Raw genomic sequence first — 14416 nt, forward strand, 5'->3', positions numbered from 1 at the left:
ACCAATGACTTACATCAGTGGTTCCCAACCTTTTTTGGCTCATGACCCCATGTTAACGTCACAAATTTATGGCGACCCCAGACAGAGACTTTTTTTTTTTTTACTAAAATTAATTTGTTTTATATCATGTAATAGTTTGCTATACTATGTTGCAAATAAATGTTAATTTAAGACAACATTTAGTCTGTAAAATGTATATTATTATGAACGGAGGCAGAAAAGCCAGGTGTAGATTACTGCACAAAGTGAGAATTGGATTTTCCTTGGTCAGGATATGTACAGTCAGTCCAGCTTGGATTTACAAGGCTGACAATTAATATTGAACAAACAAGAACTCAAACTATAAATTATGAAAGAGCTGCAGCATCTGAAACTGACCACAATGAACATTTGACAGAAGCAGTACCACAGTGCTTCAGTTTCAGCTTCAGTTTGTCAAGTCTTTTATGGATTGGGATTGTCTCTCTCAACTCACCATATATTGTTTATTAGTAAGTTTTGTATTTTTTGTTTTTTTGTTTTTTTTTTTCATCAATTACTAGAAATTTCAGGTGACCCCATTTGACTTCCAGGCGACCCCACGTGGGGTCCCGACCCCAAGGCTGAAAAACACTGACTTACATTAATATGTCATGTGAGGAGGTGATGGTGTCCTCCCCTCCTTGGGCTCTGTGTGCTTGGCTCCACCCCCCCACCCCATAGCCATATAGATTTAAATCAAAGAATATAAACTCAAATTGACATGAATTGATACAAATTGTTATAAATATTAAATAATTTAACCCATTTTTACTGTTACTGTGGCTGCCTCCACCACAGTAATACTAACAAACAAGACCATTAGTATTACTACTGTATACTGTTGTGTTATTATCATTATTATAATAATTATTTGCTCTCTCACCTTCCCTTCTCTCCCTCCCCTTCTCTCTTTCATTCACCCCCCCCACCCTTCCCTTTTCCCTAACACCCCTAATCAGTCTATATTATTTAGTTGCTCTTCACGTTTATTATCTTTTTCATTGTAATCTGATGTTGTCATGGTTGTTGTTTGTCTTTATTTTTTGTTTGTCTATTTGCTTGATTTGTCTTTTGTTTATTATCCCGTCCCCTGAAGGGGAGGCAAGGGGTATTGTTATTAGTTTGGTTTCATTGTTGGTTTGTTAACACTCTAGCAGCAAAAGTATTAATTGAATTCATACCAGATTTGGTTTATAAATTGCCAGTGACCCAGAATAGATGCCATTCCATTTTGGGAAAAGTAGGTCAAAGTTTAAATTTTTTATGACATTTATTTTAATCTTTTTTTTTTCCACCATTTACTTAGAATGGGCAAAATTCCACATCTGTAGCAGCAAAACTATTGGTTGAATTCATACCAAATTTGGTTATAGATCACCAATCACCCCGAATGGATCTCATTACATGTTGGGAACAGTAGGTCAAAGTTCAAATTTTTTATGAATTTTTAACCCTTTCATGCATAAATTACAAGAACCTTAATTAAGATTTTTTTTTTTTCTCTTGAGTGATTTTATTCTTCTTTAGGCATTAAAAAAACAATGCTATCATTTTTTTTTTTACTAAGCTATTTTTCATGGAGTTGCAAAAATATCCACTCGGCTGGACACCATGTGTTTAATTTTTGAAGCAAAAAAACATGTATTTACTGTGAAAATTATGAAATAAAAACATTTTAATGCTGCTGATGTGATGTTTTCTCACATTTTAACACACTCTAATGCTAGTCATTACTCACTTCACTGAGATAATGTGCCAAAAAAAACACTTTTGTTGTTAATGACAGTCTAATAACAATAACAAGGAATTGATTTACACTGAAATATGTTAGATGAAGTTTATCTAGAACAGCAAAGTTATCAATTGTAGTGTATGGGATGATGCATAAGTGTCCACTGTCGGTTGATATGAAACTAAAACAACAAAATCCATGAATATACAAGAGAACAGCTGTAGAATAGCTGTCCACTGTAGTGACCACTATGCATGAAAGGGTTAAAATCTTCACAGTTATTTATAATGGGCAAAAATTGTGCGCGGGGCGGGGTTTGTTGTGCCTGGCACCACTTGTTTGTTTTTGTGTTTCTCATCAACTGTATCACTAATAAGAAAAAGGAAGAAAAAAAAGAGTTAAATTAATATCCAGTTTATTCAAGACTTGATGCAATAATCACATAAAATGGGAAGAATGGGATTAGATTTAAATGATTACTGTGCAAATTAAACACTGTGCTTTACTCCAGATCACAATATGTTAACTCTTGTCATGTATTCTTTTTGATTTCTTCCCATAAATAAATTACCTATTATCAAGATGACACATTTTACATGACATTTAGACCATAGGGACGGATCGATTATCTATAAACGTAATTTGTCGTACAATAATCATCAGTTTTACACACATAGTTGATTAAGTCGGCCTTTCTGTGTTTCATCCCATCCAGATTTACACTTTCACAACCTTTTTTCCAACCTCACTTCGACATGCTTTTAGCCATCAGTAACATTCTCAGAGGTAAAACATCCTCAACCCATTCGCCATTAGAATCCAGCATCTTCTGCCATAAGTCGGCTTCTTTTTTTGTAGAATCCATCCAAAAAACATCCACTCCGTAACTCTTTCCTGCACAGAAAAAGAGACGAAAGATAAGGAACAGAGTGAAAATTAAAACAGAAGAAATATGCTCACTAAAAGAGTTTATAACTGTTGACCTCAAAAGTCATGTAAACTGCTTGAGAAAAGCTATATATTGTAAAACACATACCAAGATAAAAAAAAATTACATAAAAGATGCAACAGAAGATGAAAACAGCGTGAAAGAACCCGGCATTATGAAAATAATGTCAGACGTGCAACAAGACAAGAAGAGATAACACAATTAAAGTCACATAAAAGATGTATCAAGACAAAAATTATGTAAGACTAGAAGCACTCGGAGCGCAGACCTCCGCCAAGGCTGATCAGTGCCCCCCCGTGGGCCCCCCCACCCCTGATCACCACCAAAATTTAATCATTTCTTCCCTATCCCATTTCCAACAAACCCTGAAAATTTCATCCAAATCAGTCCATAACTTTTTGAGTTATGTTGCACACTAACGGACAGACAAACAAACAAACAAACAAACAGACAAACAAACAAACCCTGGCAAAAACATAACCTCCTTGGCGGAGGTAAAAATGAAAATGATGTAAAATATGTAACAAGAAAAAAATAACAAAGATGCAACAAACTGAAAATGATGTAAAAGACAAGAGCAAAACATCATAAGAGATGTGTTAGGTAAAAAAAAAAAAAAAAAAAGAAAAAAGTGAGTTAACAAGATTATCCTCATGTATGGAGACAAATATGATATTACAAGATGAAAATTGCATAAAAAAACAAACATGAAAAGATACAACAAGAGTCGACAAGATTAAAATGACAAGAAAGGCGTAACAAGAAAAATACGATGTAACAAGATGAAGATTACGTACAAGATGCAAATAAATGAAAACAACGTGAGAGACGTGAAAATTAAGAACGTGTAAGAAGAGTAAAAGAAAAATCAAAGTCAAAGAGTAAAGATTGTAGGGCTAAAGTTTTAGATTAAAATGTTAAAAGATGTGTCAAAACAAAAATTAAGTTACGAGACGAAAACAACAAAAGATGCAACAAGATTAAAATAACATATAAGACAAACACGATGTAACACGGTGAAAATTATGCGAAAGAGACAAGACAAAAACAAAAGCGTTCACATTATATATGATGTACTGAGTCAAAAATTCTGTAACAGGGAAAAAAGACATGGAAGAAGACATAAAAAATGACATATAAAGTGACTTTCTGAGGGAGTGTTTTGACAGTCAGATAAGAGTCAATAAAAATACAAATGTACAGCAATGCATGATGGAAGTCTTGGCACTGAAGAGATACCAAACGTTTTTGTCTTGAGGTGAAAAAGTGTGAAAAACACTGAACAAGACTGATGTTTGATCAAATATCACCTAAAAAATGGAACATATGCAGGCCAGTTCTCTTTATTGTATACCGATTAACATTTTATAAGGTAAAGTAAAGTAAAGTAAAGTAAAGTAAAGGTAAGGTAAGGTAAAGCAAAGGTAAGGTAAGGTAAAGTAAGGCAAAGTAAAGGTAAGGTAAAGGGAAGGGAAGGGAAAGTAAAGTAAAGGTAAGGTAAGGTAAGGTAAAGTAAGGTAAAGTAAAGGTAAGGTAAGGTAAAGTAAGGTAAAGTAAAGGTAAGGTAAGGTAAAGTAAGGTAAAGTAAAGGTAAGATAAGGTAAGGTAAGTACAGTACAGCAAAGTAAAGGTAAGGTAAGGTAAGGTAAGGTAAGGTAAAGTAAGGTAACGTAACGTAACGTAAAGTAAAGTAAAGGTAAGGTAAGGTAAGGTAAGGTAAAGTAAAGTAAAGCAAAGGTAAAGTAAGGTAAAGTAAAGTAAAGTAAAGTAAAAATAAAGTAAACTAAAGTAAAGCAAAGGTAAGGTAAGGTAAAGTAAAGGTAAGATAAGGTAAGGTACAGTACAGCAAAGTAAAGGTAGGGTAAGGTAAAGTAAAGTAAAGTAAAGTAAAGTAAAGTAAAGTAAAGGTAAGGTAAAGTAAGGTAAAGTAAAGGTAAGATAAGGAAATGGTAAGTACAGTACAGCAAAGTAAAGGTAAGGTAAGGTAACGTAACGTAAAGTAAAGCAAAGGTAAGGTAAGGTAAGGTAAAGTAAAGTAAAGTAAAGTAACGTAAAGTAAAGTAAAGTAAAGTAAAGTAAAGGTAAGGTAAGGTAAGGTAAAGGTAAGGTAAGATTTTATTGTCATTGCACCAACACACCATGTACATAGTAAATGGTGCTGGACCCCTGCCCCACATATACCATATAGCAGGTATTGCATATATGGACCCACACACATGATGTGGACCTCACCTGTCCCCAGTCCCAGTCTGATTCCACCGATGAAGTGGTTGTTGAGCCGGTCGTGGTCCCACACTGTGATCTCCACACAGGCCTCTCTGAGATCCTCCGGTCTGAAGCCGTCGTACACCATGGTGTGGTTGAACATGGGGTTGGCCGTCCTCTTCACCACGCGGGTCTTCTGTCGACTCTTCCGGCTCGTGTCAGGAAGGACGGTGCTGCAGCGCAAATACAGACTGGTCGAATTAACCTTTAGAACATTAACTTCTAAAGCTTAAAACAGAAGAAACACAACACCAACATTAATCAATAGCACCTCGTGTGACTTGTAATAATCTCTAGTTTCAGAAAAAATCCCTTTTTAATATTTGGCTAAAATACAATCTGAACTATAACAGGTTAAATTTAGCTGAAACTGGTTTTTTCTGTTATTTTTTCAGACAGTTTGGACTGGGACAACGAGAATTACGCTGTCAGGGGCCGACAGCAAGGCTATAAGCCCGAAATCCCCCAAAAATTCTGTTATAAATAAATCTGTCTATGATAATTATTAGAAAATTGACATGAACTCAATTGGAGCAACATGGACCTGATAGTGGCAGAATAATGGTCAGAGAACCATTTTTCCCACAAAACCCCACCTAGTGAATGAAAATGACCCCATATGAACTCTGAATGCTAGATAGGACATGGACATTTGTTAGACGATCAATATGAACCAAAGTTTTTCTCAATCAGCCTATTATTGCTTAACCCTTTGAAGCATGAATTACGAGAACCTTAGTCAAGATTTTTGAGTGTTTTTATTCCTCTTCAGGCATGAAAAAAAACAATGTGATTGAAATATTTTAAATTAACCTATTTTTTTATGGAGTTTCAAGAATGTCCACCCAGCTAGACACCACGGGTTACATTTTTGAAGCAAAGAAACGTGTTTAAAAACGCAATAAAAGAAAGTGATTATACTGTGTGAAAACTATGAAATAAAAACATTTTAATGCAGCTAATCTGATGTTTTCTCACATTTTATCATACTCTCATACTAGTTACCTCCGCCAGAGGTTGTGTTTTTGCCAGGGTTTGTTTGTCTGTCTGTTTGTCTGTCCGTTAGTGTGCAACGTAACTAAAAAAGTTAGGGACAGATTTTGATGAAATTTTAAGGGTTTGTTGGAAATGGGATAAGGAAGAAATGATTAACTTCTGGGGGTGATCCGGAAGAAATCCTGGATTCTGGATCACTTTGAAATTTTCGTTAACATTGTGGTAAATGTGGCCAAAATTTTCGTTTCCCAATACCTCGCTTAACTATTGACCAAAACTCATGAAATTTAACTCAGGAATTGACAATGGGGTCCTCTATCACATTTCAAAGGCTGATCCGGATCTGATCCAGAAGGCGGATTTTATTTTAAAAAATAAATGTAGGATTTGTATCACCGATTATGTGGGGAATTTTTGCGCTTGGCGGAGGTCTGCGCTCTCCGAGTGCTTTTCTAGTTATTACTAATGTTACTCACAGTCTAATAACAATTAGTTTCACACTAATAATTTAGTTTTATTAGTTTTTTTTACCCCCCCTTCACAGTGGCCCAGTTTATATACAACTAAAACAACAAAACCCATGAATATACAAGAGAACAGCTGTAGAATAGCTGTCCACTGTAGTGACCACTATGCATGAAAGGGTTATTTTATGTAAAAAAAAAAAAAAAAAAAAAGATTTTCAACTAAAGCACCCCCATCTGGATGACTTATAATGCTCATAGAGAACCTGAAATCGATAGGGTACTTCCACTAGGGCACAGGTGTCAAACACGCGGCCCGGGGGCCAAATCTGGCCTCTGGGATGAATTTGTGAAATGCAAAAATTACACTGAAGATATTAACAATCGATGTCAAAATCATTTTAATTCAGGTTCCACATACAGACACATACAGTCCAATTACATGTCAAGTGGGTCAGACCAGTCAAATATTATCATAATAACCTATAAATAATGAAAACTACAAATTTTTTTCTTTATTTTTTTGGTGTAAAAAAGTAAAAATTACATGTAAATGTTTACATTACCAAATGATACTTTTACAAAAAAAGTGAATAACCTGAACAAACGGAAATGTCTCAAGAAAAGTAAATGAAATTTTACCAATATTCTGCCTGTTACTAAATGTTTTGTGCGACTGTAATGCACGTGTAAATGATAAACTGAGGCATAATATTGTTAAAATTGCACTTGTTTTTCTTAAGACAATTCAAGTTGTTCATGTTATTCAGATTTTTGAGGAAATTTTGTAGATGTAAACCTGATGATAATACAATGTTACTTTTTTCACAGTTATCATTCTACTGGTCTGGCCCACTTGAGTTCAGATTGGGCTGAATGTGGCCCCTGAACTAAAATGAGTTTGACAGCCCTGCACTAGGGGTCCCCTATGGTGGTTATCGAGGGAGAAGAAATCCAAGCAAATCTGTGCTAGTTATTGATCTGGTGGTGGATCCCGTAACAGCGTTCGGGGTAAAACTATTATATACCTGAAACTCAATTTCAGGGATATAATTACATCCGCCAAGGAGGTTATGTTTTTGCCAGGGTTTGTTTGTTTGTTTGTTTGTTTGTTTGTTTGTTTGTTTGTTTGTTTGTTTGTTTGTTTGTTTGTTTGTTTGTTTGTTTGTTTGTTTGTTTGTTTGTTTGTTTGTTTGTTTGTCTGTCCGTTAGTGTGCAACATAACTCAAAAAGTTATGGACAGATTTGGATGAAATTTTCAGGGTTTGTTGGAAATGGGATAAGGAAGAAATGATTAAATTTTGGTGGTGATCAGGGATGGGGGGGCCCACGGGGGGGGCCACTGATCAGCCTTGGCGGAGGTCTGCGCTCTCCGAGTGCTTCTAGTTAATCATGAAATGCACCAAACAGGTAGGAAGTCCCATTAGCTTCTATTATTATCCAGGTGGTTCTTGCACGAATTATGTTCTGGTGCTCAGAAATACTGTAAAATCAATTTAGGGACGCAACTGCAGAGAGTCTAATCTACAGGGGTTGGACAAAATAATGGAAACACCTTCTATGATGCCACAATGTTAGGTGTTTCCAGTATTTTGTCCAACCCCTGTATCTAGTAGGTCTTGCATTCCTAAATTGGCTAATGTTTATTGTAGAAACTATAATGCAGGGGTGTCAAAGTCATTTTAGTTCAGGGCCACATTCAGCTAAATTTGATCTGAAGTGGACCAGACCAGTAAAATAATAACATAATAATATATGAATAATGTCAACTCTGAACTTTTCTCTATGTTTAAGAGCGAAAAAAGTACACTTACATTATGAAAAGGTTTACATCTACAAACTGTCCTTTTAAACAATGTGAAAAACATGAACAACCTGAAAAAAATGAATGTAATTTTAATAATATTCTGCCTCAGTTTATCATTTTACATATGTACATTATAATGTACAGATCACAGTGGATCAACAAACACACAAAACATTTAAAATAACAGACAGAATCTTGTTAAAATTGCACTTCTCTTAAGACATTTCAGGCTGTCCTTATTTATTGAGGTTATTCATATTTTTTGCGAAACTATTCTTTGTTTTAGTGGAAATACATGAAAATATTTACAAAGAGAAAAATGTGGAGTTGTCATTATTTCTCTGTTATTATGATAGTATTTTACTGGTCTGACCCACTTGAGATTGAATTGGTCTGAATGTGGAACCTGAACTAAAAGGATTGTTAATATCTTCAGTGTAATTTTTGCATTTCACAAATTCATCCCAAGGGCCGGACTTGGACCCTTTGGTGGGCCAGATTTGGGCCAGATTTGTGTTTGACACCTGTGCTATAATGTATTTAATACAAAACTATGGTCCAGTGGGAAGTGTGGGGAGGTTAAACAGCCTTGTATCCACTTTTCTTTTCCTCTGAACCATATCCTACCATTTCACAAACGGGTCAATAATGACTCCTCTGGCTGGTGGAAGATTCTTGCAGTCTTTCACCCAAATTTGAACCTCACCAGCTTCCACCCTGGACGTTCCGTTACCTGTGTGATCACGACAAATGACGATAAGAACAAAACAGACACAGAAGTACTAGAATGAATTGCACTATATGGACAAAAGTATTGGGACACACTGAATTCAGGTGTTTCTTTTCTAACAGGAGTCTGTGATACAAAACAATAACGACCAGTGTCATAATATACTTTTATATTGGGATGAATACCATTGTTTTGCATTGGTTCGTTTGGTTTTAATTCTTATCTTTGCTTCCAACATGCCTCAGAGATGTTTTTTTTTTTTTACAGAAAAACTATTCAATATTGATTTTTTTTTAAATCCTTGACTGATTTTAAATGTTCTACCTCTAAATCTCTAAAATATTTTTCATGCTCTGACTGTAAATAATAATTTTCTACCACAACTAACCATCTACTTTGTTTACATTTCAAAAATCTCCCATTAAATTCTAAGGAAATATTGATTATTTACATCTTAAATCATCATGAACAGGACATCTTACAGCTATAGCCATGATGTGTACCAATATTTTTGTCCATATAGTTTATAAACATCAACAGGTTTAAAATCATAATCATAGATTTAAAAAAAACAAAAACAATATCAGTCTCAAAGAGAAATTTAGTATAACTGTGTTGGTCAGTTTTGTTTTAATTGTTGCTTTTAATTTTTACATCCAAAATGCCTCAGAGATGGATTTACTAAATTTCTCTTTGAAATTGATATTGTTTTTGTTTTTTTTTCTTTTTTAAATCCATGATTATGATTTTAAACCTGTTGATGTTTATAAACTATATGGACAAAAATATTGGGACACATCATGACTACAGCTGTAAGATGTACTGTCCATGCTGATTCGAGATATAAACATCAATATTTACTTAAAAGTTTAATGGGAGATTTTTCTTCTTAAGTGAGATGTGAAGAAAGTAGATGGTTAGTTGTGATAGAAAATTATTATTTACAGTCAGCATGAAAAATATTTTACAAACTTAGAGATAGAACACTTAAAATCATAGTCATGGATAAAAAAAAATCCTAAATCAGTGTTGAGAGAAATTAAGTAAAAACCATCTCTGAGGCATTTTGGAAACAAAGATAATTTAAACCAAAGAATAGAATAGAATAGAATAGAATAGAATAGAATAGAATAGAATAGAATAGAATAGAATAGAATAGGCTTCATTGTCATTACACCAGTTGTGCAACAAAATTGCAAATTAACCAATGTAATGACATTTATTACATTATAATTACTGTTTTGTATTCCAGACCCCTGTTAGAAAAACACTTGAATCCAACGTGTCCCAATACTTTTGTCCACATAGTGTGTCTATTACTCACTGTGGGATGTCTGTGGAAGAAATCGCAGGGCAACTCTCATCTGTCCTCTGCTGTCCATGAAACGGGAAGGAGAGGACGTCAGGACCGAAACCTGAAGGATCGATGAAGAGGTAAAATAAGCAGAACATCTAATCAAAAAGACTAATTTCTACAATCAGTATCAGAATACTTTATTAATCCTAGGGGGAAATTATTGGGTGTTACAGTCGCTCCACTCAAGTAGAATAAAAAGTTGCAAGACAGAAATTATCAAGAAAAATATACAAATATACAAACAAACAGACACGTCTCAAATAAAGAGACCATTTACCCTGGGTTTTAATGCATATTCGTTGATCTGAGTGTTGCTGAAGTCCCACTCTGATAAGTCCAAGTCCACCTCACCCAGGAAGCTGTTACGTCCAAAAGTGTCGTTGTGCCAAACTGAGACGTTCAGGTTTTGCGTTTTTAACACCTCCATCAAGATTTTAAACTGAAAATGAGACCAGTAGCTATTAAAAATTAAAGATAAATGTAGAACTAAGTAAAAATACATCTAATATCAGAACTGTTGAATATATTAAATGTGTTTCTTACTCTTAGAATTTCATTGTAGGTGGGGTTTATTGTCTTCTTCTTGACAGTGGTTTTTCTTTTTCCCAGTTTGGTTTTGTCAGGGAGAAGGTAACATTTCACGTACCTACAACACACCATGATTATTCTTTCTTCAATTGTAACATTTTTCATCCTCTCAATCAAGATTCAAGAATGTTTATTGTCATTATGTGCATATGACAACATTTTTCTTAGAGGTAGTTCTCAGCTCGATAAAAAAATAAAATAATATAAAATAAAATAAATAAAATAAAATAAAAGAGAGAAAATATAAAAACACTCAAAAATATGGACATCAATATAAAAACACTAAAGAACAAGTGGTGCCAGACACAACAAACCCCGCCCCTCACATGTATTGTAGTTTATTTTGGCATCGATTCGGCTGATGTCATCATGTCTATGCATGTGCTGATGTCAACCAAGGTTATAATAGTTTCGGATTTTTCATGATAGTTTAGTTTTATTTAGTTTTGACCTTTTTTTCTCTAATTCAGTTAGTTTTAATTAGTTTTTAGAGCAGGTTTGCTAGTTTTTATTAGTTTTCATTTTTTTCTAAATGCTAAGTTTTAATTTTGTTTTAGTTTAGTTTTAGTTTTTTTATGTCTTTTATCTTCCTCACTATTGTATTCACATAAATTCCAGACAGGACTCTGCTGCTTTCTCCCAACTTTAGTCTCCATGTTTCCAGGTAGAGTGGGGACGAGAAGACGACTCTAAACCACAAGTGATGAGAAGTGACGGATTGTGAAGTGTCACATGGTGCCACTAGCTAAAATTGCTAGAGCGAAATAAATTTATTTTGTATCAATCCAACACTGACAAAGATGAAAACAAAGGGAATTTTATCCATAATTTTTATACGTTTTAGTTAGTTTTGTAAGCACACAATACAGTTTCAGTTAGTTATCGTTTTTCTTTTAATGATAGTTTTTATTTATTTCAGTTAACGAAAATGTTTTGTCAATTCTAGTTTTTGTCATTTCGTTAGTTTTCATTAACGATAATAACCTTGATGTCAACATATCAATTGTCTCTATATATGTGGTAAGTCTAAAGTAAATTGAAACAAAATTGCTATTTTTATAGACATTTGAAATTTTGCTCATTGTAAGTAAATGGGAGAAAAAAAAAATTAAAAATTCATAAAAAAGTTAAACTTTGACCAACTTTTACCAAAATGTAATGACATCTGAGTCACTGGCAATCTATAAACCCAATTTGGTTTAATTCAATCAGTAGTTTTGCTGCTACAGATATTTGAAATTTTGCCCATTATAAGTAAATGGGGAAAAAAAGATTTTAAAAATCCAAAAAATTAGCTCGGCTGGCAAAAATATATGGTACGGTGTCTCCTTTATGTGATCGACGTCAACAGGCTACAGCAGATTATACTCATATGTTTTGGGGTTGCCCATCTTTAAATAAATTCTGGTCAGAAATCTTTGATGTTTTATCTACAGTAACAGGAAAGAAAATGGTTCCTAATGTTTTTACTGTTTTGTTTGGTGTTGTACCTGCTCCGTTTAAATTTACCTCTGCTAACAAAGACATGATTGCATTTACATTTTTAATGGACAGGAGACTTATGTTGTTAAAGTGGAAATCCTCATCTCCACCAACCTTCTCAAAATGGATCAAGTACTTTACTTTCTCAAACTGGAAAAAATTTGTTTGATGTTAGCTGGAGCCTCGAACACTTTTGAAAAGACATGGACTCCTTTTCTGATCTATGTTAATAGTGGAATCTGTCATGTTTCTCTTGACTGAGTATTTTGTTATACAGTTTGTTTTTTTCGTAACATTTAAAGTAGGAATTTTGTACTTCTATTTTGTATTTATTTACTGTTTATTTATTTGTTTATTTTTATCTTTCCTTTGATTTGGAGGGGATGTGTGCCAGGGGAGGGGGATTTGTTCCGCTTGTTATTTGTCTGTGTGTTAGACTTTTGTATCATACGTCGGAACTACAGGGTGGGGAAGCAAAATTTACAATGAACATTTAATTGTTTTTTCTCAGCAGGCACTACGTCAATTGTTTTGAAACCAAACATATATTGATGTCATAATCATACCTAACACTATTATCCATACCTTTTCAGAAACTTTTGCCCATATGAGTAATCAGGAAAGCAAACGTCAAACAGTGTGTGATTTGCTGAATGCACTTGTCACACCAAAGGAGATTTCAAAAATAGTTGGAGTGTCCATAAAGACTGTTTATAATGTAAAGAAGAGAATGACTATGAGCAAAACTATTACGAGAAAGTCTGGAAGATACTATTAAAGAAGAATGGGAGAAGTTGTCACCCGAATATTTGAGGAACACTTGCGCAAGTTTCAGGAAGCGTGTGAAGGCAGTTATTGAGAAAGAAGGAGGACACATAGAATAAAAACATTTTCTATTATGTCAATTTTCTTGTGGCAAATAAATTCTCATGACTTTCAATAAACTAATTGGTCATACACTGTCTTTCAATCCCTGCCTCAAAATATTGTAAATTTTGCTTCCCCACCCTGTATGTTCTTTTTTTATATGTTAAAAAATAACAAAAACCAATAAAATGAAGGTTAAAAAAAAAAAAATTCCTAAAAAAATTGGAACTTTGACCTACTTTTCCCAAAATGTAATCACATCTATTCTGGGTCACTGGTAATCTATAAACCCAGTGTGGTATGAATTCAACCAATAGTTTTGCTGCTATAGTGTTAAACAAACAAACAAACAAGCAAACAAACCGAACCAAAAACAATATCCCTTGCCTCCCCTTTGGGGGGTGGGGTAATAAGTATATCAAGACTATTTACATTGTAAATAGAAAAGAAATGTAAAACACAGTATGTACAGGCCAGTGCAGTAACAGTATGTGCCATTAGGATGCAATTGTGTACAATACTGTGTGCAAATAAGGTAACAATGTGCAAAAGAATCGCAGTCCCAGAGAAGTTAGAGTGCAGCTCAGTGCAGGACGCAGTTCAGTGGGGGTAGGGGAGGGGTGGGTAAGTGTCAGGGGGAGGGGATGTGTGTAAGTATGACTGAAGGGCAGGGGTGTCAAACTCATTTTCTTTCAGGGGCCATATACAGTCCAATTTGATCTCCAGTGGACCAAACCAGTAAAATAATAGCAGAATAGCCTATAAATAATGACAACTGCAAATTTTTTTGTACAAAAAATAACATTAAATAATGAAACTATTTCTATCCAAAACAAAAAAGATGTGAATAACTGGAAAAAAAGGAAATTTCTAAAGAAAAATAAGTACAATTTTATCAATATTATGCCTCAACTTATGATTTCTACATGTGCGTTACAGATCAAATCTACCAAGACACAAAATAGGCAGAATATTCCAGGTTGTTCATATTTGTTCAGGTTATTGACATTTTATTGTTAAAGGACATTAGAATTTAATGTTATTTGCAATAAATCAAAGAGAAAAATTGGTGTTGCCATTATTTATAGGCATAATATCACATTATTTTTCTCACATTAAACCAAGAAGAAAATTTGGAGTCATTATTTCTCGGTTATT

The 14416-nt window shown here is 34.1% G+C and overlaps 1 protein-coding gene across 1 annotated transcript in view; it reads right to left on the minus strand.

Annotated features, from left to right (window-relative positions):
• Nucleotides 1-2151: 2151 nt before the first annotated feature.
• Nucleotides 2152-14416, minus strand: part of sytl2a (synaptotagmin-like 2a) — a 56431-nt gene continuing 44166 nt past the window's right edge. Inside the window, exons 14-19 of the mRNA XM_030154465.1 lie at nucleotides 10865-10967; nucleotides 10599-10760; nucleotides 10289-10379; nucleotides 8862-8967; nucleotides 4935-5140; nucleotides 2152-2647 (exon numbers count right to left, since the gene is read on the minus strand). Of these exons, the coding sequence (XP_030010325.1) occupies nucleotides 2499-2647; nucleotides 4935-5140; nucleotides 8862-8967; nucleotides 10289-10379; nucleotides 10599-10760; nucleotides 10865-10967 (817 nt within the window). The 3' untranslated portion in view covers nucleotides 2152-2498. The remainder of the gene's footprint in view (nucleotides 2648-4934; nucleotides 5141-8861; nucleotides 8968-10288; nucleotides 10380-10598; nucleotides 10761-10864; nucleotides 10968-14416) is intronic.

This window comes from Sphaeramia orbicularis, chromosome 14 (genome assembly GCF_902148855.1).
Source record: "Sphaeramia orbicularis chromosome 14, fSphaOr1.1, whole genome shotgun sequence".
Classification (NCBI taxonomy): domain Eukaryota; kingdom Metazoa; phylum Chordata; class Actinopteri; order Kurtiformes; family Apogonidae; genus Sphaeramia; species Sphaeramia orbicularis.